The sequence below is a fragment of the Zerene cesonia genome, chromosome 2, assembly GCF_012273895.1.
Source record: "Zerene cesonia ecotype Mississippi chromosome 2, Zerene_cesonia_1.1, whole genome shotgun sequence".
Taxonomy (NCBI): domain Eukaryota; kingdom Metazoa; phylum Arthropoda; class Insecta; order Lepidoptera; family Pieridae; genus Zerene; species Zerene cesonia.
This window is the reverse complement of record NC_052103.1, coordinates 3,500,153-3,528,078: the sequence shown is the minus strand read 5'-3', so window position 1 is coordinate 3,528,078 and position 27,926 is coordinate 3,500,153. Positions and strand designations below refer to the sequence as shown.

The following is a 27,926-nucleotide window of genomic DNA, read 5'->3' as shown; positions in this document are numbered from 1 at the left end:
TATATGTCAAAGGTATCTAAATGCATAGCAATACTACGTCACACACATATATATACGTCATACACATCCGTCTAGGTTTTTGGGAAACATGCGTATAACATTACGAATAAGATACCAAAGTTTGTAAAGTTCACAGTTTATGAAGTCGGTTTTTAATACAATACAATAGGAACCAAAAACTACAACCAATATGTACAATATTCGATAAATATCAGTCAACAGTCAGTAATCGAAACGTCCCAGGCATCCCCGCATATTCTTCGTTGAATTTGTTTTCTGCACGAAGCGACTCATCCGTTCCAGCGCTGTTTATGTGTTTAATGTATTCCTTGTGTTCTTCTGTGGATAATATTTCTACCCATTCCTCTGCAAAATGAACAATGAAAATTGTTAAAGCGGAAATGTGATCATTTGTAAACTTCTCATCGAATATTAAGCTATTCTGCGTGTATATTGATAGATCTTGTTAAATTTAAATTTTGTGAGTTATAATATAACTGCTGACAAAAAAACTAATGTCGATTGATGCATAACTATGTTCTTGATTGTATAAATTGCTTGACAGATACACTTTTGATATTGTGTACCAATTATATTTAACTAGCTGCGCCGCGCGGTTTCACCCGCGTAAGTCTTTATCCCGTAGGAATATCGGCATCAAAAGTTGCCTATATGTTATTCCATTTGTCCAGCTATTTACGTACCAAATTTCATTGCAATCGGTGTAGAAGATTTTGCGTGAAAGTGATTAATAATATTAGTAGGATGGTAGGATAGGATGTTACTACAATTTAAGTAAAATAATAGCTCTAATTACGTAAGTCTGCGTTATTTCAATGAAATTTCAATACTTTGTTTAATCTATTTAAATGTTCGTGTTCTATATTGAAAATACACACCAAAAAGATCCTTCATGGACCGTTCATTGCCGCCAAAGTCTACGGGTAACACATCCTTGTCAATAATATCAAGTAATTCAACACTTGTTTTGTGAACATGCATCCTGCCAGCTATCTTTGGTTTCAATACCTGCTTGAATATTGTTAGGAGTGCATCAATAGCTCTTGATTGTGATATAAAATGAATACCTTTTATTTTCATTCCATAGCCGTCCTGAAAAATAAGGTGATTCAATTTTAGTAGTTTTATTTCGTATTTTATTGCACGCCTTGGTTCATGAATAGTTTGGTTCCAGTTCAAGTCATTTACAGTGGGAATAATTTTAATAGATACAAAATTGCAGTTATTTTAAGCGACTTTCAAAGTAAGCTGTAGTATAACAGCTATAGTTTAGTATATATAGTACATAGCTTATAGCAGAACAATATCGCACATCATGTATTGTTCACACTGTACTGTACTAAATATTATTATCACAGTAGTATCGCGTAGTCCGTCTGAAATTAGCGTTACAATACAATTTGCTTAGTTGCGAAGAAAATATATTAGGTATCAACAGTCCCTAATGATTATTTAGAGCTCAAATTATTAAAAACAAAGTGAATTGAAGTACATAATACACTTCTTACCATAAATAGAGCCATCACTTGTCGTATCTCCAAAAGATTTATTTTCGATATGTAATCTAATAGATTACATTCTGATAGGTCAACAACCATTCGGAAACTACCGACGTAGTCATGATTTTTTGCATATTCGGCCATCTGAAAATGAAATTTAAGTTAATTATAAAACAAGTTTTTTTTTATTCGGACTCTAAAGGTCCAGAACCTTAACACCGAAATTGATTCCATCTTGAATTTGTTTTCAATTCAGGTATGATTTTTATTCGACCTTGAACTTGAATTATTACTTAAAAACTAGTTTTATATCTAGATTGAATGGTATCACAAATTAAAACTTTTCATTCAATCGACATTAATTCAATTTTAAAACACAGCATAATCATGTGCTGTCTAAGTTTTCAAGGTAACTAATTTAGTGTTCAACCGAATCGGATTCAATTGAATTAGATATCAATGGTATTAGAAAGAAAGAAAGAAAGAAAATACGTTTATTATGACACATACAGGTAAAAATAACAAAGAAATAAATATAGTTAAAATATATATGTGCCTTAATTAGGCCCGCCACTCAGCGTACTGACACTGATTTTCAGTGGATGCCTTATGCCTTATTGACAGCGGATGTGTTCATGCTCGAACTATTAAATATATGAATATTATGTAAAATATAATACATGTATAATTATAATAGGTGTGTATATAATAATAATGATATACAATATTTATAATGCACATATAGTTGAATATACATAATATTGACATATAGATGGAATATATTTTTAATAATTAAGATACAAACAATATAAGATACCATGAATAAATACCTACTTATTATATAATATACTAAGATAACTAAACAATGGAGGGGGAGTGGGAGGTTAAGACTGTTGGCGCTTTTGAAAGTCCAGAAGATATAACTTTAGTTTATTTTTAAATGTGTTTAAACTTTGTTGTGAACGGATAGGCGGCGGAAGGTCGTTCCAGCATTTTGAGGCTCGATACCTGAAACTCCCCCTAAATGTCGATGTTCTGTGTAGGGGAATTTCCAATAAGGAACCTGCGTGTCGAGTCTGATAGGTTGTATTATTATCCGCCAACCATTTCAATTTATTGTATAAATAAACAGGCACTCTGTATTTCAACACATTAAATAATAGTGTAGCGAGGTGTAAGTGGGTGCGATATTCCATTTTAAGTGTGTTATTTTTGTTGAAGTTATTAGGTGTAAGCTTCCTAGTTAATTAGACGTAATAAACTCATTCACTATTGTGTCGTCTGATGGTTAAAATGGAAGGAAATTGAGAAATTTTGAAAGAATAGATATATATTTTGGAAGGAAATTATTGACGACAGGAATAAAGCTTGATTTGCGTAATTGTGAATTTATTATTAATACTACTAGAATGGGAAGACACGAGTATTTACAGGGTTTTATATCACGCTGATATTTTGTAAGGGTTTGGTACCTCCCCCGGCCCCAACTGGCCCAATTCGTGACGAAGGATTCTCAACTCCCACACTTGATTTAAAAGTTAATTTTACCCTATACTGATCCATTGGTACAGAAGTATAGTATAAAATGCTACTCGAAGAATCTTTTTAATTCTTAAAAGTATGAAATGAGAATATCTTTTCTACCGATTCTACTTAGATATATCCAATTATTTTACTTTTCGGCTCTTCTAAGGAAAAGCCTCTATTTGTTTTAACTTCCTTCATATGTTGAGAGTAAGAAAGGAAAACGGAATTCATAGAAACATTAAAAAATACTTGAACAACTTACTTGAATGCAGAATTTGAAATACTTTGTGTACGTAGCTGAATCACCAAACACATCAATAATCTTGGTAGCGAATACCCTATAGTGTTCCTTTGTTAGTTTTGGCAACATTGCTAAGTATCTGAAAACTCATTATACTTCAATAATGGTAAAATAAAGAAATATTGAAAGCAAGAAAATTGTAAAATAACTTTTTCAGCTTTTTTTATTCAGTTATTATCAGTTTGCAGTTAATATGTATATGAAAACAATAACCTAGTTATAGAAAAAAGGACTTAAAATTAACGGTCATTTAGTAGACAGTTGCAACAATAAATCTTCAGAAAAATCTGATAAAGAAGTAATACTAAACAGTCTGAGCGATAATCTTCTCATTCTAGGCATGAATATCTATTGTCTTTTTTAATATCAGTACTATTTGAAAAGAAAATATTAGATTCTGTTTGTGTAATTAATCAACTCAACAACTAACCGACATTAAACATTATTTTATCGACACAAAGCTAAATACTTTCTGATTAGTAAAGTCTATATCTTAGTTTTTATGTGAGTAATCCCTGTCAGAGCCGGTTAATAATAATTACATAGAATTTTCCAGATAGGGCGCCAAGTCCTTTCCAACATCGTATGTGTCGAAGAATTGTGGCATCAATGATCTCATGGTACAAACTTTGTCGAATTGCTTTTTGGCGCGTTCCACTGATCCCTTTGTTCCCACGATTGTTGTCTCTAGATAGAAGTCCGCTAGAAATGAAAGTATCCATATTTATATGCACATACGAATAACGTCTTTATTTGTTTAATATATTTTCGACTAGCTCTCCGCCACCGGCTACGCTGCATAGTCAAAGGATTACTGGGATTAAAACTATGCTGTTTCATTTCTCGAGATTGAATTATGTTTGTACCAGATTTCATTCTTATCGGTTACTTTCGCATTTGTAATATAGTCGGGATTGATAAATTAGATTTAGAATTGTAAACGTTGTATAATACCTATAGTTAATTCAGTGTTTTTGTTGCTTTTTTATATAATTTTAATACGTAATTAAAGTAAAATTAACTGAAACAGTTTGAAATATTTTGTAATAATAATAATACAGTAATAATAAATAATTTGTGGGTAGGCACTAAACCGCGATTCTGCACTAATATGAAAATTTATTGAGAGAATAGATAATTTACTGTCATGAGCTTAATTCGTAACAATACTAAAGAAGATTAATATGTTTTAACTATGTTGGCATAAATCAAGTCTAGAACGTTCTGATAGAATCGCTAAGACGCTTAGCGAAAATATGACGATCACACAGCGGCGACGAAATTTGCGTACCTACTTGAAAACGATTCTTATATATTCCAAATAAGTAAGATTACGCCATTGGGATAGATAATTAATACAACAATTTATTAATACCTTACTTTGCTTAGTGGTCGAAATTCGTCCTAATTATAAACAAAGCGTAGTTATGCGTGTGTATGGTTATCTGCAATTCTTCTCTATTTAAACTATGAGTGTGTCAAATTTCATATGTTAAATTTCCATGCGCGGAATATTAATTGTATAATAACTGTCAATAAAAGGAGCAAAGCTTTTGGATCACTTAAATACAGTGTTTGAACATAATATAACCTGTGATATAGTAGATAGTTGGAAGCTTTTTCTTTGATTTAAGTATAGGGTATTTGGAAATTATTATTAGTATGTAAGTCGTGTGTTCTTGTATTCATCTGATTTTTTGGTTACATCAAACATAAAAAATATGTGTGGCAGCCCCTAAATAGTGTCCCGAGCTGCTAACAACATGGTGTATGTAGCTCGGGCTCGCTCCCCCCCAGCGCCTCGACATTTGATCCCACACGATTGACTTGTCTAAACATTTACTTTTAACAACTGTATCTATTATTAGACTACGACAATAGTATCAAATATTATTACCTACTTATTGTTATTACGAAAAGTAATTAATTTTTAATTAAAGATTTATATGTGATAGTAAATAAAAGAGCAATATTATCAGTACACTTGTAAACAAAGAAGCCATTATTATTACTTGGTCGTTACATACTATGATAAATCATAAGAATACTTATATAATACATAGGTATATTTAACGCGCATAGTTAGTCATTCTACCTTTTAGTATATTCAAAAACTTATTAATCATTTTACGTTTATTATGAGAAATTCGTCATTAATTATTAAATTAAATGAGTCGCAACAATTACCTATTTTGTATAAAAGTCACTAATAAACACTACTTAATAAAATATTAGATTTGTATAGATATTTATTTATATACGGAAATATTTGAAATTGAAGTTATTCATAGTGCACAAGGACGCAAACACTACAATATTTTAATTGTGGATGGTTATTAAAACAATATAACAATGTGTTAGTAATTCCGCTGCTATTACCAGCTTGTCCTTGACCATTTTAGGTCTAATACACCAATTGCCGTATAATTATTAAATCAACACGCAATCCTGGTTTTTGTCTCAAGTCTAGAGGTCATTTTGTAGTTGCTGCAAAAATACATTTTAATATTTTAAAATTCCAGTACAGTTAAATACTTTTACGCATTTCATAAAATCACTAGCTGTGACCCGCGGTTGAAACCGCGTAAGCGTGCTGCGTAACCGTATCCCGTAGGAATATCGGTATAAAAAGTGCCTATGTGTTATTTCAGTTGTCCAGCTATCTACGAAGCAAAATAGTATTATTATTCACCAATAGATGTCAGGAAAAAAAAACACGAATAAAACACGAATATGACATTATTTCAGTTATCCAGCTATGTACGAAGCAAAATAGTATTATTATTCACCAATAGATGTCAGGAAAAAAAACACGAATAAAACACGAATATGACATTTTCTAAAAAAAATTCCTAGCTAGATCGATTTATCGCCCCCGAAACCCTCTATATACTAAATTTCATGAAAATCGTTGGAGCCGATTCCGAGATTCCAATTATATATATATATATATATATATATACAAGCATTGCTCGTTTAAAGGTATAAGATTTACGCCCGAGGATTTGTTTGACCCTCCTTCGAGAATTGGTATATAATTAATCATTAAACAAAGTAATCGATAATAATAAAGAAGCAATAAATACTAAGTGGATTAAAATATAATTCCTGATACGCTTATGATTAAATTGAGTGATTAATCTTGTATTTGATGAGGAATTTTAGTATGTTTCTATAATTAGTGTTGATAATAAATATATCGCGTCGATTAATTCATGTTACTGTGAACCTATCTACATGTCACCTGATACGCATCATTATCTAGCTTCCAATGGCATTAGGTGTTTCAGCGGTAAAAAAAAAACTAAAAAAAGATAGTAAACTTTACACAAAAACTATGTCATAAAATCGCTTTGACGTGAAAGAAAGGTAAATAAATACTTTCATAATCATAATGTTATTTGAGGATTTTCAAGGTCTATTCCTATTAGGTTGTTTTTTTGTAACTGACAATGAAAATTGAAGTACGTACGCATATTTCTGTTTCGAAGCTTGTGTATTTTCCACAAAAAGATCATACGAGTACTTTATAATACAACCAAAACATGTAACGTACTGTATACGTTATTGTCTATGTGCTTTGTAAATTGATTACCTAAATCACAGTTAAAGGTATTACTACTGTATATTTAATAATTACTACTGTATATTTAGAAATATAATTTCTTAATAACTACAGCAAACATATCGAAAGTGGACCCCAAAATACATGTTGTCCAAGTTTTGAAGTCCATAAGTGCTATGTAGCTATGTACCTCATCTAAATGAAATACCAATCTATGATTTATTATTATAAATAATTTGTATGAAATCTCAAATTGTTTACAGATCACATTCTTGCTCAATTATACGTATTAAATATTCTAGAAAGTGTCTATCGGTTAGAAAATAATATCGATTAGTCATGTGAAAAATAGTGGAATTTGAAATCTAAAGATAAGATTGGTATTTGTCCTGTTAATCATACAAATTACATAAATAACAATATGAAATATAAATCATTAAATTTCCAACAAATTCGTATGCTTATGGTAAATGCTAGATACTTGATTGCTATGTAAATAGCATAACAGCTGTCTTATACATCTGTGTCATACAATAATAAACAATAACTGGCTTGTTATTGCAAGAATTAGAAGTATTAAATATTTCTAAGGGTAAGTTAGACAATAAATCTAGGCTTTAGGTAGATTTAAACCTATTCATAAGACTAAAGCTGGGCAGAGGTTCTTAAGTATAGTTCATCAAAATTTGTATTCAAAGCCTGATAGATCTATAAAGGTAATATGATGTTAAAGGGAACTTTCTTCAAAAGAATTAGTATTCGTATTCACTAATCAAGGTGAGTAGAGATACTAGCATATAAGAGCTATGTTTTTTTTATGTCAAATTCGGCAATGGAGCTGGTGGGTCGCCTGATGGTGAGCGCTATCACCGCCCATAAACATTTGGAGAGGCGTAACGTCAATTGCAAACATTACGCGTATACAAATGGATTGCCAACTTTAATTGGGAAGGGATTAGGAAAAGATTGATGAGAGGTATAAAGGAAAGGACTGGGAAGGTTAAGGGAAAGGATATGGGGCTACGGCTCCCCCACTCACCGTACGAAACACAATAGCATGCTATTATTTCACGCCGGTTTTCTGTGGGAGTGTGATACTGACTTGGTGTGCTCGACTCCCACAGTTGAAGTTTATGTTTATGTTTGTGAAGATCAAACAGACATTTTCAACGATCTGTTGAGCGCAGCAGGATTAATGCGTTTGAGATGGAACGATAAATTGTTATATGTACAGATCCCGTTGTAGTGTTTTTAATAGTTTATATTTGCATGGAAGACGGTATCAAACGTGTTTCTTTATTGTCAAAAAATGCTATCAAAAATTATTCTAATATTGATTTAATTCCGTCAGTCTTTAGTTTTAGACTGGTTCTAATCTAGATTAATTCCCCCCTCTCATTATCGTACAAACGCGTTTTACTCCTAATCTCACGATTTAGATAAAATTTTCTGTACCTGTGCTTGTGTAGATGAAACTACATTATTTAATTTCAGACCAATACCGACGAAGAGAAAATTTTGTTTTCAGCGAAAAGGCGGCAACTCATATGGTAACTTGACGCCCTGTGGCTAAACACCACAGTACCTAAGCTTCCGTCGAATTATCATATAACATAATATTCCGTACTCGCGAATTTCCAAAATGCTCACTTTACCTCTTTAATATAGAGTAGGTACTCTTTGGGGTTTCATAGCATATTTGAGAATGGTTTCAAATTTAATCAATGGGGTGCTAATTCAGCTGGTACTGCGGCAAAGCTTAGCCCATATTATTAACCGCTGTTGCTTCTGTTCTTAAGGTACTTTACTTTGGGAACGAGGTGTGGATATTGAAACTATACTTATTGAAGTGAAACTTCTTTAGAATCGTTGTGATTTCAAACCTGATGCAACGGAAAAACGACAGGTAAGAGACGCAAATACAAAAATGTGTAGAATGAAGCCGGCAAAGAAAGAGACAGAAATATACATACTATTTTATATTACTGTAGTTTCACTACTATCGTGTGTGAATCGCACACACCTTTTTTTTGCAAACTTTTTGCCTTATTCTAACTCATTTATGGTCATTTAACATTTCGATTCTATGACAAAAATTCCTGTATGTAACTAATTTTGTTGTAAATTATTTGTTTAATCTATATTGAATAAAAAAGTTCATATATAGAAAATTCGGTAGAAGCGACATTCTGCGTCAATGACAGCTTTAAAACATAGTATCAACAATTAATTAACTGTTTTGAAACGAGTCTAGCTAAGCTTTCATTTAAACTATCACTGTCAGTGGCATCACGTTCGTATTACAAAAATATAGCTAGTTTTCACAACAAATCCAAATTGTTCAAATTACAAAGGAAATAGAAATAAGTAATAATAAAGTATTGACTTACGAAAATCTTTTTTTATTAAATGCGGCTGTTTGAGAAGCCATTCCTTCAAAAGGTTTACCGCGCGTTTCATTTCTCCTGGCCTCTCCATATTTATTTCTTTACGAACCTGTAAATGTTGATAAATTTACATCTATAGAATCTGAAGGAAACAAGGAAAAAGACTAAGCTTTATATTATAGCAGCAGGTAAGCTACTTCTAAATTAAGAATACACAGAGATTTAAAAAATAAAACATTAAATTGCTATGTATTTAAAGGGATCCTAAATTGGTACAAAATATTCAAGCAAAAGAATGAATATTATTTCCATAAATCTCATGTTGTACATAAAGCCATTTGTAAGTAAAATTTTGCTTTTTATCATATAAAAGATGTGATTTTAAATTTTGAACTATAAAAAGCAGATTTATTCGATGCCTTAGCAACACATACTACACAACCTATACAACGACGTATATTTTAGTGTATTATTAAGTACTAGGCTTTACGCCCCCAACTTCGCCCACGTAATGAAATAAACTTTTATAGGAATGTAAGTTTCATTGCGGTATAAGTTAAAAAAAGGCTTAACTATCACTAGACGCCAAAATCATATAAAAATCACTCCTTTTTCATATGAAACGAAACAGACAAAATAAAATCAGAATTTAGCATTTAAAACATTACGTAAACTACCAATAATACATAAACAATAAAAATATACATATAAACAGTATTACAGAGTAAATATTAAGAGGCATTTAATATTATATCCTTTACCTGATACAGTGTGTCAGGGTGCAGTTCCAAGAACCTGTCCTTCGGTATGAAATCCATAATTGTAAATGAGTATTCCCTTTGACTACTCCAATAACAGTCTTTTGTAAACTTCTGCTTGAATGGATAATTTATTGCCCAGATAGTATTCAACTTGCACGGGCGATAAACTGGAAGCTATAATGAACAAATGATTATATGCATTGTGTATTTATATCAGAAGATCGATTATAACTATGCAATGGATTCATTTTAGTACTTGCGCAATGTTTAATACTTTGTGTTTAACAGGGGTAAAAATAAATTTTGTGTTAAAACTCGTTTCGTTAAATGTCGTATTCTTTGTCACTATGAAATGTGATCTTGTTCATTTTACAAAGCCTATTTTGGTCATTGTTTTATTTATAGATTTTTCGGATTTCTTGCCAGTATCTTCTCTGGTTAAGGCTTCTTTTGTTATAAAAAAGAAACGAGATTGTTAGAGAACGTTCGGTGCATGTGAAGACGTCTTAATAATTGGATCTGTGTGTAATGTCTATTATAATAATCAATGTCGAAATATGACAATTATAAAATTGTATATCGTTTTGTTTACTGCCATTGATTGTCAGAAATAATAATTTATTGGAGCATAAATGCAATAAACTGATGATTTAAAGTGTTTATATTACAATAGTTTAGTTACATACGCAATTTTTATGAAGGTAATCAGACAAAGAACTCTTTTAAATTAAAATATATAGTAATTATTCTCAAAGTCAGTCTTGTGTAAAGCAGCATATAACTTCGTAAAACCGACAAAATTATGTGGCGTTATTCACTTATGCTTATAATTTAAACGTTACACTTTAATTTGTTACTGCCAAATTTGTATGAAATATTATTATTAAGCCATATCAATTCATGTTAAAAACTTACCTCAAGTATTTTTCCCGCTTATATCTTAAAACATTTTACCGGCGCGCTCACGTCCTTGTCCAAGTAAACTATGCGATATACATTATAGATAACATTATATTTATTATCTTTATGACTCTCCCACAATCAGGAAGTTTGGGCCAGCCGATAGTGAAATGTATCAATTAGATAAACAGTTTCCGTGTATTTCTGAACTACTTGGCATATTTCGTAAAATTTTACAAGACAGGGGTGGGTGGACTCCTACATATAAATCATAGATACGCATTACTCGACTCTCACTTTGGTTTCGAAAATTATGTACCTGTATGTTTCTTATTAACACTTCTTAATACGTTCTTCAGTTTTGTTCAAACCGTAAAAACATAATTAAAATTACACTTCATCGCCTCAAGTGAAGTGACTTCGGGTCGTCTGTTATAAAATAGATACTACAAAGAGGGTATTTTGAGCTTTCACGTGTAATGTTTATATGTAAATGTTTATTTACAATATGAGTTTCTAAAACGCAGAATATAATCATTGAGATTTATTTAGAATAAAACAAGATTTGTATATGGAAATCGTGAGGAATGCTTCAGTACAAATTGGGCAAGCTTACACTGGGGAATGTGGTGCATTCCCCCACAGAAGATCGGCGTAAACAGAAGCATATTAGGAAGGCTACTGTGCTTCTTACGATGAGAGGGGAGGGGAGAGGGGGAGATATATTTCGATATTATCTTATTAATATTATTTAGGGATATATTACAGTGAAAGAGTAACATGGCATTAGTAAATATTCTTGACATAAATTGTGATTCAAACAGTATCATTATTTTTATGTATAAGACTAAGTAATATTTTAACAAACAAGATATAAAAGAATAATATGCTTCAAAGAATTCAGGGAAAGATAAAATTGCAACTAACTGTGATATCTACACTAATATTATAAAGAGGAAAACTTTGTTTGTTTGGTTGTAATGAATAGGCTCAAAAACTATTGGACCGATTTTAAAAATTCTTTCACCATTCGAAAGGTACATTATCCACGAGTAACATAGAGTATATATGTACCACGGGCGAAGCCGGGGCGAACAGCTAGTATTTAATCAAAAGGTAGGTTATTCATATTCATTTATTCACGCATTTATTAAAATTTTAATCCATTTCCTGTGGTTTCTTGTAGTTTAATATAAATAATAAGGTTAATCGCTCCATTCATACACTTTTTTGTATTAATAGATATAAAACTTGGCACCTACTAACCTATGACTATAATATATAATCTATAACTATAGTTTGAAACATGCAGTAGTATGTAATGTTCGAGTTTTTATAGCATTTTATTATAATTTACTCGATTGGTTTTATGAAAATCATTAGTCAGTCAGTTGTCAAATGTTTAGTTCTAGCACGTGTTTCCTCGCGATGTTTGCCTTCACCGTTAGGAGGATTATTATAAATGGATATTGAGAGTATGTAATATTTAATTGTTTAATGATTATAGTAGGAGAATTAAAACATAATATTTCAAATGAACATTGGACAAAATCTAATAAAGAGATAATTAATATATTTTTACTATCAAATTTCTACAAAAAATATCTATGCTTCGCTGCAAAATGTAAATAAATGAATACCCATAATTAGTCAGAATTGACTATGTATATTATAAATCAGTATTGCTGATTTAATAAAATCATTTATTTATATGGTACGTCGTAAATGAGGCGAAAGGTTGTAGGTTATCAATTTTAACATTTGGCATCATTACTAATATTTCCTATTATTATAAAGGCGAAATGTTTTTGTTTATTGTCTTTCTTTTACATTGCAACGCAGCCTTTTCATGGTATAAATCTCGTGTCTGAAGGTAGTTAATAGGTTAGATAGTAACATAGGTGGGTAGCACCTTTATTATTTTACGCAAAAAGTATCTTATCCCGTTGCAATATCTCTTTGCCATGGAAATTTCTTTGACCCAGTGGGCTAGTATGTTATTATTTCAGTTTTTTATTCTTTAGCACGCCCTCAGAAATTTAAAAAATTGCTACTGCAGTAAAAAAAAAATAAAGAATGTATTAAAAACTGTGAACAGTTTGAACATGGCTCAGAAATACCGGCAAAATTAATAAAACTAATAAGAAGCACAATATCAAAAACAATAAAAAATCTGACAACTTTCGAATTTTTATATTAAGAGTGGACAGTATTCTTAATATGTTTGCGATTGGTTTTTAATGGCAATAAATGATACCATTGACCTATAGACAGAAAAAATGCACTTTTAAAAACATTAACTAGCAGTGGTTATACGTGCTTTAGTGCTCAAAATAACTAAACATTTTTTATTCTTTTCAAAGAAGGATTGCGTTTAAAAAAGTTGTTACATGCAAAAGTGCAAATTACTGCGTTTTTTGAATCCCACAATCTCATAATTTGAAAGGTACATGATCCCTGCTATGAATACTTATAGAATGGGCCAATACACTTATAGGATTTATATTATCTGTGGAATGGGTATAGTCTGCGAGATTTGTCGTTGATATTAATATAAAATGTACTATATTGTGTGTGGTCGCTTGATGGTAAGCGTTACTACCTCCCATGAACATTTGCAGAGGCGTAAAACTGCAAGTGGATTGCCGACCTTTAAAGTGGTGGGAAAGAGAAAATTGTAATGAGGAGAATAAAGAAAAGGCTTGGTAAGGGTAAGGAAAAGGTTGTGGGTCTCCGACTCCCCTACTAACGGTCGATTCGATGTTGGTTATCGTATTAGGCAATGTTTAACTGCCTAGCAACATTGAAACGAGTTATCTATTTCTAACATCATTAAAAAATTACGAACGACATTCATAGTACGAAAGACTAAAATAAATATACCTTCTAGCTAATATACGAATATATATACGAATTCCTTTTATAGGCATTTGCAATTATTCTGTTAACTTCATCTTCGGACCAATAATGACTAAAAAACTACAAAAATAAAAACCTAAATGGAAGTTCCTTACTTAATATTGCGTAAGCGCACGCAAACAATAGCTTTAACATCTTGAAACGTTGTGAAATGTAGATGTTTTTATTCAATTGACATTATTGATAAAAATACCTCACAATTTGCCATTTATTTAACGAGCTTGTTGATTGTACCTGTACAAAGCACTAATAGGAATGACAATGACATTTATTTGCTGATTAAAAGGGTAAGGGTAGGTATGTATATCACTATTTCACTTTTACGCCATTACCACTAAATCGATTTAGACGAATTTCGGTACAAAGATAAGCCTAAGAATGGGACTGTCATTTGCTTTGACTATGCGCGGGAAGCCAAGTCTGCAATTAAATTGTATAATAAATCTACAGGGTATATATTATATAGTTAGTGGGCAATTTAAAGCAATAATAAAATAGGATAATACTCAATTGAATGAAAATATTACAATTGTATAATCATTTATTTCGCCCAACCAGTTTAATTCCTTTGAATTCATATTTTATTTAACTGCTTAATATATAAATTTATGTGATGAACTAATATTAAGAACAAAATAATATTGAGTTAAATCATTTTTAAAACAAACTTTCAACTGTTAAAATACAACTAAAAATTCCCGATTATGTTAAAATTTATCAATATAATGTCTTATGTATCACAAACATTTTCCATCCAACAACGAGCATAACTCTTGTTTTCATATCCTAACTATTGATTGAAGTTTTGCCTGTGTTTATATCCAACATTTAATCTAAAGTCAATACTCTAAAAGTCCCTGGCAACCCTGAATATTCTTCATTGAATTTGACCGACGCTCGGCGGGTTTCATCAGTGCCACCTTTGTATAAATCTTCTATATACCTCGTGAAATCTTCTGACGATAGAACATTTAGCCATTCCTCTGCAAAACGCATATTTAAAATAATATGGGTACAAAAAGCAGGCAATATAACAATACGACGTAATACCAGGATACATTAAGAGTTTATCACCTGTAAGCTAATTAATTGTATCATCAAAGAGCGGTGACTTAGACAATGCAATAATTTGACGAGTTTCTGTTATTATCCTTAGGATCCAGAGGATCGAATAAAAAGAGAAACACTTATTTATGTAAATAAGACGCAACGATGAGAAATAGAGACATTTTTAACTACATATTTTTAAAAACCTATTTGCTATTGAAATTCCAAAATACCTATGGTACAGATACCCAACCCTTTTCCTCACCATACTCAAATTGTAGTCCCATTAATGCCACAAATATGTTTAATTCGGTAACATGACCGCAACTACTTGTGAATGTTTATCTTAGACCCAAAATGCGGCAGAGGTTCCTTAGCCTCATGCGATCATATCTATATAAACATTCAAAATATGTACTAACTCTCGGAACTCTTACGCCGCCGCCATACAGACAGGTTTGCGGCCACGGCCTGAAGTAAAGTCGGTTTAAATATACATAATTCTCACCAAGGAATACAAAATTACTTGCTATAGTTATATTGAGTACTTATTCATAACATTTTCAAGACCCTACCAGCTATTTGCATGCATGACTGCATTAAAGGGCTGTAACAATGCATGATTAGGAAGAAAAGATGCTCAAAGATGCAAAAGATCTGCTTATTCGTCTCTAACTGTTATAATAACAAATACATTTCCAAACATTTAGTTACCTTTCAGGGTGTCCAGAGACCGTTCAGTGCCTCCCAAATCAACAGGCAGTACGTCCTCGCCAATGATATTGCACACCGCTTCACGTGATTTATACGTATGCATACGATAGACGGCCTTCGGTTTGAGAACTTGCTTCAATAGCGCCAATAGAGCTTCTACAGTCTTCGACTCAGTGATGATATGAATACCTTTGATCCGTAGACCGAAGCCGTCCTTGAATTACATAAGTGAAAACGCATTATAGTAAAATTACATTGAACCATTGTATGAACAATATTCTTTAGTGAAATAACATTTGGGAAATTTGGTGAGGGTGAGGGTCCCTCGTGATCCCACCTCAGCAATCGAAATAACAAAAATTTCTTATCAAACACAATGAGAAATCAAGTCAATCGGTTGAAAAGTCATGGAATTATGGAGTAATGTTGTTAACGAGTAGTAGTTTTGGGACGTCGGTTGAAAAAATTTACACTTTAAAAACTCATGTTTCTGAATTTTAATTAAATGTTATTATTAATCTAGTATATCGAATATCAGTCAAATCTCTCACCATTAAAATAGTTAAGCCATGCCTTAAGTCAACGACATCCATTACAGACACAATTTTCAATATATTTGACTCAGCTAAGTCTAAGACAACTTCTATATTAGCAACGTAGTCATGTAATTTAGCATATTCACCCATCTGAAAGCATATTCAATGGCCCAATAAATTATGAACTACTAGCTGTCCGCCCGGCTTTGCCCGTGGTATACACCAAGTATATGTATATAGTTTATGGCAATTTGAGATTACGCATACATTGTACATATCCAACTGTGAAAGAATATTTAAATCCGGTTCATTAACTTATGAGATTCGAGCGTTCAAACATACCAATATACAAAGAAATTCTTTAGTCTTACATTATTAGTTTATAAGTATAAATTAGCGAACTGATTTAAATTGATTTATTCAAATATCTGTCTAAATGAAAAAATATAATAGAACTTTATTCATATTGTCGTATTATACTCAAAAAGAAATTGTTAAATAAACAGCGATACATTTCTATATAACTGTTTTCAACCGAATCTCTCAAATTGTCAGTAGTAGCAAGTAGGCACCAGATTTCTAACAAAAGAAGAATCATCAACATCAGTACACCCAGTCGAAAGTTACAGTAACAACGCCAAAAAAGATATATTTGAATTGATAAACACTTTATTTTTGAAGTCGGTTAATAGTAATCAAAATATTCGATAATAATTACCAAGGCACAAAACTTATAGAACTGCAAGTATTGTTCTGCGGTTGAGAAGTTTCCAATAGCTTTTGCTACGTATACTCTGTGGTGATCCTTCGTTAGTTTTGGTAGTAGTACGGGACACCTGCAATATATTATTAATTATAATTATATAAAGCATTAAAGCAAATATTAAATGGAACAATTGTTAGTACGAACGAGCTTAACTGCCCCGTACATAACCAAACATAGCGGAATCGGTCCTGTAGTTCTTGAGATTAGTGCAAACAAACGAATTCTTCAACTTATTATTATAATTATAGTATACATTAATTATCAGCAATTACACATAATATAGCTTATAACACGATTTATGGTTTCACGATTCATTTACTATTCAACGTAACATTGATAAGTTTTTATATTATGTAAATTAATAAATGTTTCAACTCAACTTGAACTGAACCTTATTAATTAGACGAAACAATAACTGTAATTCTATTGTTCAGTTATATAAAATGATTCCCTGTATATTGGCTTAAATTTCGTAATGACAATATAATATTATTCACCTTTACGAATAGATTCTTTTTAGTATTTGTTCAAAATATTAATCCTAGAATTGAATTCTGAGCAGCATTCTGCTGATTTTAGATAAATGTAATTTACCCCACAGTGACTTGCTTCTTAACCAAACTGCATATAATTTTGCTATTATTGCAAGTCACTAATAATCACTCATTCTTCAGACAAATCGCCATTTTGATTTAAGTTTAGAATGACGTATCAAAATCTTTATGCATCGTCTAAGAATTCAGGAATTAATCTCGAAATATCTTGTTGGAAATGTCTTTACGCAATTAAACTACCATCGTTTAATTAATGCTAAGCTGATTTTTTTTTTATGTCACATTCGGCAATGGAGCTGGTGGGACGCCTGATGGTAAGCGCTACCACCGCCCATGAACATTTGGAGAGGCATAAGGTCCATTGCAGACCTTACGCCTCTACAAATGGATTGCCGACTTTTTGGGAAGGGATTAAGAATGGATTGGCCATAGGAATAAAGGAAAGGACTGGGAAGGGTAAGGAAAAGGATATGGGCCTCCGGCTCCCCCACTCACCGAACGAAACACAGCAAAATGCTATTTCACGCCGATCTTCTGTGGGGATGTGGTTCTTCCCCGGTGCGAGCTGGCCCAATCCGTGCCAAAGCGTGCTCGACTACCACATAAATTTTGGAAGATTGGCATGTAATTTGTCTTCTATTTTTGTAATAAACAAATAAATAATCTCAAGTCATCCAACAATAAGAGCAAGGTAAATCAATCACTACGAAGCCAGTTTTATGACATGTTTTTGTCAGTATCAAGAGCAATTGCAATTAAAATGTTAGCCTAAATTTAAACTGCTATGATTCGCAGACAAAACTCATATAGTACTATGGAAACTTAATGACTGATTAGCAAAATAATTAATGGATAGGCGGACAAAACCAGTGGAATATTGTTTTGTTCTTAATAGACAGATGTTTGATCGCTACCCAGCCTAATAATAAGCAGTAAAGCAATTTATATGCGTGCATAGCAGAAACATATGCCTACTCTAAATTATGCTTTGCGTAATAACTTTCCAGAGGCAGTTATTAAATGTAAACGCAAAACACTAAAAACATTATTACAAAAAAACTGTCCGTACATAACCTGAGAAATACAATTTAAAAGCAAAAATAGTCGTTAAAAACCATTATGAATGCAAGAGTATGGAAAACATTGAATACGAACGTGACTTTGCTAAATTCGTATGTGTCTCGTCTGACATTGAAACTGTTGAAAAACTTCGGTAACAGCGTTCTCAGAGTGCACATGCCATCTAGGAGTTTCTTAGCCCGTTCAATTGAACCCTTTGCTGCTATTAATGTGGATTCTAAATAATGATCGGCTGTAAGATATAAGGGTAATATGTCATACGTAAATATGTATAAGGTAATATGTAATTCATGAGAAAACTGTAGGGAAATATAGAACAGAATCACACACATCGTTTTTAGATAATCATTCTTTTGGTCCGTTTTTGACAAATATTGAAAGCTATTATTAATTAAATGATAAGTTATTTATTGTCTTCTAATTATTATGTCAAAATTTTCAAAAAATCTTTTAAAAAATTACACAGATGTAAATAAAATATAACGAAAGATTCTCTAAATATTTTCGTGAATGTACTGCGATTATTATATCCTTATGAAATATGAAGAATATAATTAAAAAGATTGACGTACCAAAGTCCTTTTTCTTAAAGTGTCGCTGTGCCTGAACCCATTCTTTTAAAATAGCCAAAGCGTCTTTAATTTCACCAGGTTTGTTTAAATTAATCTCTTTTCTCACGACTCTCAAAGTATCTGGATGGAACTCCAAAATTACATTATCCGACAAAACATCCATACTGTCGTCTATTCACACACGTATCTTATATAAATCTAAAATTTCTTTACCATAACCTTCAGTTCTCTATCCATTCTAGTTGACTGAACACTCGACATATATTAGAATTAATAAAAAGTTAAACAGTCAACAGTTAAATAATTGTTTAGCCATATTGTGACGTCTTTTTTTATAATAGCACACTGGCTGGCAATAATATTGAACGCTATGTGAATCGAATATTTGATAATGATAACGCCAACTCGAGATGATGTTATCAGTAACTATATGAATTATACGTCAATCTGGCATCGTGTATCCAAGATAAGATATAGATTGTATGGTAGACTACCTAGTCTTAGTTATAACTGACTATTCATAAGAAGATTATAAAGGACTTGAGAAATATATGGAGGTGCTTAATTTATTAGCACTTCTTCTAAAATCGTATGTGCAAACAGAGTTTTAGTTAAGACGTTTTCATAGTTACTTCGATTCAGTGAATGAACGTTCTATTGAAGTTTTAGTTTGACACATTCCAACAAATCGTTTATTGACTTGATATTATGCATTACTAGCTGCGCCCCGCGGTTTCACCGCGTAAGGCGTTTTATTCCGTAGGAATATCAGGATAAAATGTAGCCTTTATGTTATTCCAGTTGTCCAGCTATCTACGTATCAAATTTCATTGCAATCGGTTCAGTTGTTTTTGCGTGAAGAAACAACAAACACGCACATGTCCTTGCAAACTTTTGTATTTATAATATTAGTAGGATGTTCCTAAAAGTATTTTTTTTAATTGTAATATTCTAAACAATTCGCATATTTTGACTAATGTATACGTATGACTTATTGCGTAAAAAAAGAATATACACGACTCACCTTATTAAAAAGTTTATCTATGATTTAAAAATGATTCGCACTGTTTAAGTATTAAAAATATGACGTCAGCTAGGCGTGACTTTAAAAATCAATATCATTTTTATGAATTTTTAATTGGCAATAAATTTTACTGTCACTATAATTTCTCTGTCTTTTTCTTTGATATCATAGGTACTCGTATGTATAAAAAAACACTTAGAAAATTTTCATGATTTAATCCCTTTAATTAATTTGATTCTAGTCCACATTTAAGACTCTAAAAGTTCCAGGTACTCCATCATAGTCTTGTGCTAATTTATCTATAGGCCTACGGCTCTCGTCTGTATTACCTAAGTTCATTTCTCGTACATAATCCAAATGTTTCTTTGAAGACAGAATTTCAATCCAGTGATCTAAAATCAATACAAGGTCATTACATTAGTATAGATAAGAGCTAAAATCCTTATTATGTAAATGTAACGCTAAACCTAAATATTCTATCCGTATTTCTAAAGCCAAACGATAAGCTACTTCATTTGTAAGTACAAATCGTGTGTGATATTTTATGATATAAAATACTTCAACATCGGGCATGAGTATAATTAATAAATAACGGTTGTATAAAAAATGCAATAAATCAAAATTATAAAAAATTGTTCCAATATTACACTAAATCTAAGACTTACTCTGAATATCACGAATTGATCGTTCAGTGCCCTCTAATTCAATTGGTAAAACGTTATTACCAATGATGCGTAGAAGTTCCTTACAATCTTGATAATAGTGTAGACGACTCATTATTTTTGGCTTAAGAATTTGATTCAAGAGGCCAATAAACACATCTACTAGTTTTGATGTTGATATTATATAAATCCCTATCAGGCGCAGCCCGTAACAATGCTAGAGCGAAAAATTTGATTTCATTAATTTTATTGAATGTGTTTTTTAAAAATGGCTTTAAATTAAATTTAATTTTTAGTTTCATAGCATTGAAATGCTTTATAAAATGAGAAATTTTGAAAGAATAGAAAAATTTGATCACGAGGCAGGATTCGAACCTGCGTATCTTGCCTAACCGTAGCAAACTGTTAGGCAAGATACGCAGGTTCGAATCCTGCCTCGTGATCAAATTTTTCTATTCTTTCAAAATTTCTGGCTTTAAATTAATTAGAATCTACGTAAGGTTGTAAATTAATCCCAGCTTGATAACAAAGCTGAGTAAAATTTAACTTGTTCATCTTTATACTTTATCATCATTGTGGGAGGCGAGCACACTTCGGCACGAATTGAGCCAGCTCGCATCGGGGAATTACCGCATCCCCACAGAAGACCGGCCTGAAATAGTAGCATACTACTACTACCGGAGGCCCCTGTGTTTTTCCCCACCCTTCCCAATCCATTCCTCCTTTCCAGTCATCAATCCATTCTTTATCCTTTCCCCATAAAAGCGGACAGCGCATTCATAGAGGCCTACCTTTTCGAATGTTCATGGACCGTGGTCATCGTTTATCATTAGGCGAACCACCAGCTCAGTTGCCCGCTATGAAAAAAAAAGACAAAGCCACGAGTTTGGTTGACTTACCACAAATATTGTAATCGCTTGTTTCAATTCCACTAAATTTACTTTGGTCACAAAATCGCTCATGTTTGCAGTTCTCAGATCTAATATAAATTGGAAACTTTCGATGTAATCGTGAGATTTTGTATATTCCGCCAACTATAATAATTTAACATCAATAATGGAAATTGCAAATTTTGCAACAGTTTTTAAATTTTCAAGCAGAATGAGAGAATTGTACATAACGTTTTGGAATTCAAAACTGTTATTTAAAAGTTCCTCCAACTATTTGTCTACATTTAAAATGATGAGCATATTTCTTCGTAGGAATATATGCTTACAGTTAACAAGGAGGTCGTCTTTTGTCGTTTTGACATGTATAACATTGAGTTTCAATTATTTGCTTTCAACAAAGACTATATTATATATTATTCTGTGATAATATTTATTCAATAAAGAGTTACTTACTATGATGGCATATCTATATAAATTAAAAAAATGTGATGTACTCTCGATTTTTTCAAAAAATTTAACCAAATATACTCTGTGGCCATCATTACTTTGCTTTGGCAATATTACGGAGTAACTGAAATAAGAATTGAAATTATAGATTTTCCTCCTCTTCGTCTTCTGTGAAATATTATCACATGCCATCATTATTATATTATGTTCAGTGGGAAGGATCTATGACAGTTAAGGCGATAATCCACCACGCTGGCTAAGTGTCTGTGTGCATCACATGTCGTCGAACTATTGATTCTTGGACATGCCGATGTTCTAACAATGTTTTTCTATACCCTTTCAAATAGTTATGATGTAGATAGTGCGCAGATAAATTGAATCATAAATTTTTTCATGCACGCTCGTCTGGTCTCGAATCCCTGAATTTTTCTGGACTTACAAATGTATAACAGCAAATACAAGAAAGTTCTGTTCCATATTGTATACTTACGATGATCTAAACAGCAAATCAAAGTCTTTTTTTACATTAAATTCACCATAAAAGTGTGGCAGCAATGTTCTCATTGTGCAAAATTTATCAATTTGTGTTTTAGCTTTCTCAATCGATCCTTTCGATCCGACGATTGATGTCTCTATGAAGAAATCACCTATAATTTAAAAATATATATTCAGTGGATTTAACTGAGAGACTGATATTGTCTACTATAAAACATAATAATCCTACTTCCTATCCTATCCTACTATCTTATCCTACTTCCTACTAATGTCACAAATGCGAAAGTTTGTTGTGTTTGTTGCTCTTTCACGCAAAAACTGCTGAACAGATTGCAATGAAATTTGGTACGTAGACACCTGGACAACTGGAATAATATATAGGAAACTTTTTATCCCGATATTGCTACGGGATACGGACTTACGCGGGTGAAACCGCGGGGCGCAGCTAGTATTCACATAATACTGTTAAAACTTCAATTAGGGTAAGTGTAATTCGAAGGTATAATATAATATTATGAAAAATTTAACTCTGCCAGTAGCACATGATGCAAAAACAATTAATATTAAGGGTTGATAATGAATACCGAGTAAAAGATTCTGATTTCATAGATAAAACAAAATACATATATATCATAAAATACATTTTTGATTTCATAAATTCACTGTCGTAATCTAAGGCAGGATTATATGTGCAAAGAAATTATAAAATCTTACTAAAATCCTTTTTCCTTAGATGTGGTTGCTGTTGTATCCATTCCTTTAAAATTTCAATAGCCGCTTTCATTTCACCAGGTTTATATAAATTTATATTTCTCCTCACAGTTTCCAATGTATCAGGTTTGAATTCTAAAATTTCGTTATCCGGTATAAATTCCATTTGAGGATATTTTTGTATATTTTCGTAATTAATTCTAAAGCAACTACACTTCTAATATCTTATGCATTATCACGAATCGTGTCATTTCCATAAATGTTTATGTTTGCCATATATATTATATTACACGAATTAATATTACACGAATATTTTGTATGGTTAAGATTATGTTGAATATTTTAATTTCAGTATTTTCAATATCACAAATGTTAAAGGGTACTTTCATTATTCGGTTTAATAAGATTTATTGCTGACCGCAATTTCGTCCGCGTGTTTATGAAGATATTAGTAGTATGAAGACTGATACTCAAACTTATTTAATCCGGCGATTTCTGCTGTCCTAAATTTTTTTTTATTTATTTTATTACATGTTTTTTCTATGGAAAAAATCTGTATATAGTTTTACAGAAATGGATATTCTGCCAAAACCTCATCCAATTCCTTCCATGTACCTCCTCCAATTCCCAACCATGTACGCAGTAGTAAATATTAAAAACAACATCCTTTAACAAACCTACGGAATCTTTTAGACGTACTTAATGTTGCCATATTGCAAAATTAATTCCTAGCGGACGTCTTTTGTAACTAAAAACCATAACATAATATATATATATATATATATATATATATATATATATATATATATATATATATATATGTATTTTTAATTTTAAAGTTATAATTAATCCTCTGGAATTTAGACTATGACTAAATCTAGGGTAGAATTAAAAAATATACGTAGATTCCTCTTTTTCCCATACCCATAAATGTCCCATAACTTAAGATTTTTATTAAACTTAAATAAAAATTCGCGCCTTTTTAATACACATGAAAATTGCGTGGCAATATGACTTTATCCAATGATTGCTCAGTTAACAGAAAAGGGGAAAAACAAAATGAAAGAAAACCAAAAATAAAATCACCCAGTTTAGTGTTGACGTGCGAATATTCGTATATTTTATTAAATACTGTGTACAATACGGGCTTGTTTCAAATAACACCCATAATATATATGCAAACAAATTGTACTTAGTTCATCATTATTATCAGTCTATAATATGATCCCACGGTTTGGACACAGGGGAGGGCTCAGGCCATAATCTACCACGTTGGCCAAATGCGGGCTGGGAGATGTCATATATAGTCTAACATTTGTTTCTTGGACATGCCGGTTTTCTCACGATGTTTTCCTTCACCGTTTCGATAAGTTGTGATGTAAAATCAATTTATTTCTAGCACGCTTGCCTGGTCTTGAATCGAAAGTTCTATTTTTCCTTTGAAGTCCGACGTCCTAACCATTGAGCCACCACTGCTCAGTACATAGTTACATACGTAAATAAATAATGCAGTCTGTCTTTAAGAGATTTTATTGTTGTAAGTCAAATAATTATTGTCATAACATACCTAAACGTTAACGAAAAGTTTTGAATAAGAAACAACTTACACTAATCTTATTTAGGAAAAGCAAGTATAAACATTTTTTATATATAAAAATAAATAATCAATAAGTTTATAATTTAATGCAAACAATTAAATTAAATAAATAAGTCAAAACAATTTGTATGGATTCGTTTCAATTGATTTCCTTTGGAAACTTTCAAAGAGTTGTTCAAAGTGATTGTTAGAGTCATTTTTTAATTAATTAAATAAATGATAAAATATCTCCATGCTAATCCACAGTTAACAGTCGGAATGTTCCAGGCATCCCCGCATAATCCTCGTTAAACTTCTCTCGAGTTCGGAGGTTTTCGTCGGTACACGCCTCGTACATTTGACGCATGTAATTCAAGTGCTTCTTAGAGGACAATTCTTTCACCCATTCTTCTGAAACAGTTTTCTGACTGATAAGATTATCATTAATACAAAGTTTGCTCACTGTAAGAAGTATTATTTTATATTTAATATTTGAGATAAAAACAAAGAAGATGTTACATAGTGTAATAGTGCCTGTTATAAGGAGCGAGACGCGTGAAGAACGAGCCCGAGCTACGTACACAGTGTTGTTAACAGCTTGGGACATTTTTATGGATTGCGGGCATATTTTTACATTTGTATGTATCATATGTTATTATCAGTAATGTGTATAATTAAAAGTGACATCTAATAGTAAAAATGGTATATACTACTTATGTTGGGAGAGGTTGCAAATCATTATCTCGTGTTATCAAACATGGGTGATTTCATCATTACTATATTAATGACTTTTATTGAGTTGTGACCACCATGACTTTGTCTGGAAGTTTTCGGTTTTTACTATTAGAAGAAATGCGTATTATTGTATCCTTTTTTTCTTATACTGTGATAACAATATAATTAGTAGTCTGATACAATTAAGAAATAAAGAATGAATATCAAATTAATGCATACAAAAATCAAATAAATATAACTTTTTATAATTTTATTAATGTAGAATTAGTACAGTACTTTGTACAATTGAAAACATTTATTTAAAAAAAAACTGTTTTTGCTCATGAGACGATTTTTTTTTGTTGCATATATTAGAAGAATATAGGTAAATTGAAACGAAAATTGTTATAATGACGTCATACATACGTTAGAATAAAGATGTGAATTTGCTAAATTTTAATCAGATACAAAAAAAGTTCTGACGTCTTTGTTACGATGATATTTATGTCAATGTCAGTTTCTACTTGTATATATACTTTTTTTCTAAACTAGCACAGTTAATGATGTATTCCACCGTATGAATGACATCATTTGGCGCCTATGATATTTTAGAATTAAATGGTTTTAAAACGAAAACAGGCGAATGAAAACCTCAATATTTCGAAAAATCAAGAAAAATTTGGGTACTGTGATTTATGACTTAGGTTGGATTCAAATAAAAACACAAGTAGCTTAAAATTTAGGAATGGTCAATAATTGTGTCGCTAATATCGAGAAAATATATTAAAAATACAAATGTATTTAATAATATAATAAGGTCATATTATGGTCGTGATTTATTTTTAAATATTGATTCGTTCTAATTAGCAAGGTTACAAGGAGTACTATATTAAATAATATTACCATGAAGTTCCTTAATAGACCTTTCATTACCACCAAATTCCACCGGTAACAAATCCTTGCCTATAATATCAAGTATTTCATCGTGCGTTTTATGAACGAAAATACGATTAGCTAACTTCGGTTTCAACACTTGCTTCACAATGGTCACCAGCGTTTCGATTGCTCTTGATTGACTTATGAAATGTATGCCTTTTATTTTTAACCCGTAACAGTCCTAAAGATTTAAATAAAAAAATCTTAAATATGATATATTATAATTCATGTATTAAACCACAATTTATTATTATATATCGCTGATTTTTTATAAACGTGTAAATGGGGTGGCCTTAGTTATAACTTATTACATCAGCCACCTACAAGTGAAAATCCCATGAAATTTAATTTTTAGTTTTATAGCATTGAAATGCTTTATAAATGAGAAATTTTGAAAGAATAGAAAAAATTTGATCACGAGGCAGGATTCGAACCTGCGTTTCTTGCCTAACCGTAGCATCGGTTTTCTATTCTTTCAAAATTTCTCAATCCCATGAAAATTATATATTTTCAATTTATCGGCGCACGTGGATATCTATACACCACGGCTCGAAACTGTGAAGGAAATATCGAGTAGAAACCGACATGTCCAAGAATAAAAAAGTTCGACGACAAGTGACATCTGCCAACCAGCACTTAACCAGCATGGTGGATTATAGCCTCATAGGACGCCTGTGTCCCAGCAGCGGGAAGATAACATATGGGCTGATGATGATGATGCAAGTATACATGTAAATTCTTACCATACTAATACTTAAAGCTTGCCTCAATTCGACAGGACTCAATTTTGAAATAAACTTCATCATGTCGAATGCAGTCAAATCTTGGACGATGCGAAAACTGTTTATGTAATCGTGTACTTTAATATATTCAGCAATCTGTCAAAATTAAAGAATTAGTCCTTTTTATCTACGCTAAAATTAAAAAGAGGTAATTTTTGTGTTTGTATTCTCAGGAACCACTGGGTAGTTTACATTGTTAGAAGTGTGTTTGATCCCTGAGGCTATAATGTAAGCATCGACGGTGAAGCCAGGTTGGACCTCTAGTTTTAATATAAATTCCGATCAATCTTACTTTACTTTATCTGCAACATCCCCTGTATCATATATGGGAAGAATTAAAAATTTCGTTTGATTTGTGAATAAAGCAATAAAATCGCCTTACATCCAGATATAACGTGTTTGAATATTTTTGTCGCCTTTTAATAGGCAAAACCGTGTTTAAGGTCAATAAATTTTTTAATAAACTTTATTTCATAGACCAACGAACATCATCTGACAGCTCATTATATTAAAGAGTTAAGATTATAAGTCAAATTACAT

At 31.6% G+C, this 27,926-nt stretch overlaps 4 protein-coding genes across 4 annotated transcripts; all 4 read right to left on the bottom strand.

Annotated features, from left to right (window-relative positions):
- Positions 1-128: 128 nt before the first annotated feature.
- Positions 129-11,034, bottom strand: LOC119833725 (retinaldehyde-binding protein 1-like). The gene is made up of 8 exons (XM_038357884.1): positions 10,977-11,034; positions 10,062-10,235; positions 9,304-9,409; positions 3,891-4,050; positions 3,310-3,427; positions 1,530-1,664; positions 900-1,113; positions 129-366 (listed from the first exon to the last, which is right to left on the bottom strand). Exons 2-8 carry the CDS (start codon positions 10,116-10,118, stop codon positions 212-214), a joined length of 945 nt encoding a protein of 314 aa, XP_038213812.1. The 5' UTR covers positions 10,119-10,235; positions 10,977-11,034; the 3' UTR covers positions 129-211.
- Positions 11,035-14,696: 3,662 nt separating this feature from the next.
- Positions 14,697-19,318, bottom strand: LOC119835493 (alpha-tocopherol transfer protein-like). The gene is made up of 6 exons (XM_038360360.1): positions 19,150-19,318; positions 18,653-18,809; positions 16,896-17,013; positions 16,193-16,327; positions 15,642-15,855; positions 14,697-14,863 (listed from the first exon to the last, which is right to left on the bottom strand). Exons 1-6 carry the CDS (start codon positions 19,310-19,312, stop codon positions 14,709-14,711), a joined length of 942 nt encoding a protein of 313 aa, XP_038216288.1. The 5' UTR covers positions 19,313-19,318; the 3' UTR covers positions 14,697-14,708.
- Positions 19,319-20,410: 1,092 nt separating this feature from the next.
- On the bottom strand, positions 20,411-23,544 carry LOC119835490. Its single transcript, XM_038360346.1, has 5 exons — positions 23,382-23,544; positions 22,698-22,819; positions 21,735-21,869; positions 20,839-21,052; positions 20,411-20,565 (listed from the first exon to the last, which is right to left on the bottom strand). The coding sequence occupies exons 1-5, from the start codon at positions 23,542-23,544 to the stop codon at positions 20,411-20,413; spliced, it is 789 nt and encodes a 262-aa protein (XP_038216274.1).
- A 1,666-nt stretch (positions 23,545-25,210) lies between these two features.
- Positions 25,211-27,410, bottom strand: LOC119835482 (clavesin-1-like). The gene is made up of 3 exons (XM_038360333.1): positions 27,348-27,410; positions 26,572-26,785; positions 25,211-25,416 (listed from the first exon to the last, which is right to left on the bottom strand). Exons 1-3 carry the CDS (start codon positions 27,408-27,410, stop codon positions 25,211-25,213), a joined length of 483 nt encoding a protein of 160 aa, XP_038216261.1.
- Between the last annotated feature and the right edge of the window lie 516 nt (positions 27,411-27,926).

Coding starts and splice junctions, on each gene's coding strand:
- LOC119835490 (XM_038360346.1), bottom strand. CDS start 23,544: ATGGAATTTATACCGGATAACGAAATTTTAGAATTCAAACCTGATACA. Junction 22,820..23,381: donor TCTAAGGAAAAAGGATTTTA/GTAAGATTTTAT, acceptor TTTAAATTATAG/GTGATTTCTTCATAGAGACA. Junction 20,566..20,838: donor ATCAATTCGTGATATTCAGA/GTAAGTCTTAGA, acceptor TATTGATTTTAG/ATCACTGGATTGAAATTCTG.
- LOC119835493 (XM_038360360.1), bottom strand. CDS start 19,312: ATGGATGTTTTGTCGGATAATGTAATTTTGGAGTTCCATCCAGATACT. Junction 15,856..16,192: donor ATGGCTTAACTATTTTAATG/GTGAGAGATTTG, acceptor ATGTAATTCAAG/GACGGCTTCGGTCTACGGAT. Junction 14,864..15,641: donor GTCTCTGGACACCCTGAAAG/GTAACTAAATGT, acceptor TGCGTTTTGCAG/AGGAATGGCTAAATGTTCTA.
- LOC119835482 (XM_038360333.1), bottom strand. CDS start 27,410: ATGATGAAGTTTATTTCAAAATTGAGTCCTGTCGAATTGAGGCAAGCT. Junction 26,786..27,347: donor AAGCTTTAAGTATTAGTATG/GTAAGAATTTAC, acceptor TTAAATCTTTAG/GACTGTTACGGGTTAAAAAT. Junction 25,417..26,571: donor GTCTATTAAGGAACTTCATG/GTAATATTATTT, acceptor TACTTCTTACAG/TGAGCAAACTTTGTATTAAT.
- LOC119833725 (XM_038357884.1), bottom strand. CDS start 10,118: ATGGATTTCATACCGAAGGACAGGTTCTTGGAACTGCACCCTGACACA. Junction 9,410..10,061: donor ACCCTGACACACTGTATCAG/GTAAAGGATATA, acceptor CAACATTTACAG/GTTCGTAAAGAAATAAATAT. Junction 1,665..3,309: donor ATTTCAAATTCTGCATTCAA/GTAAGTTGTTCA, acceptor TTTCATTTTCAG/ATGGCCGAATATGCAAAAAA.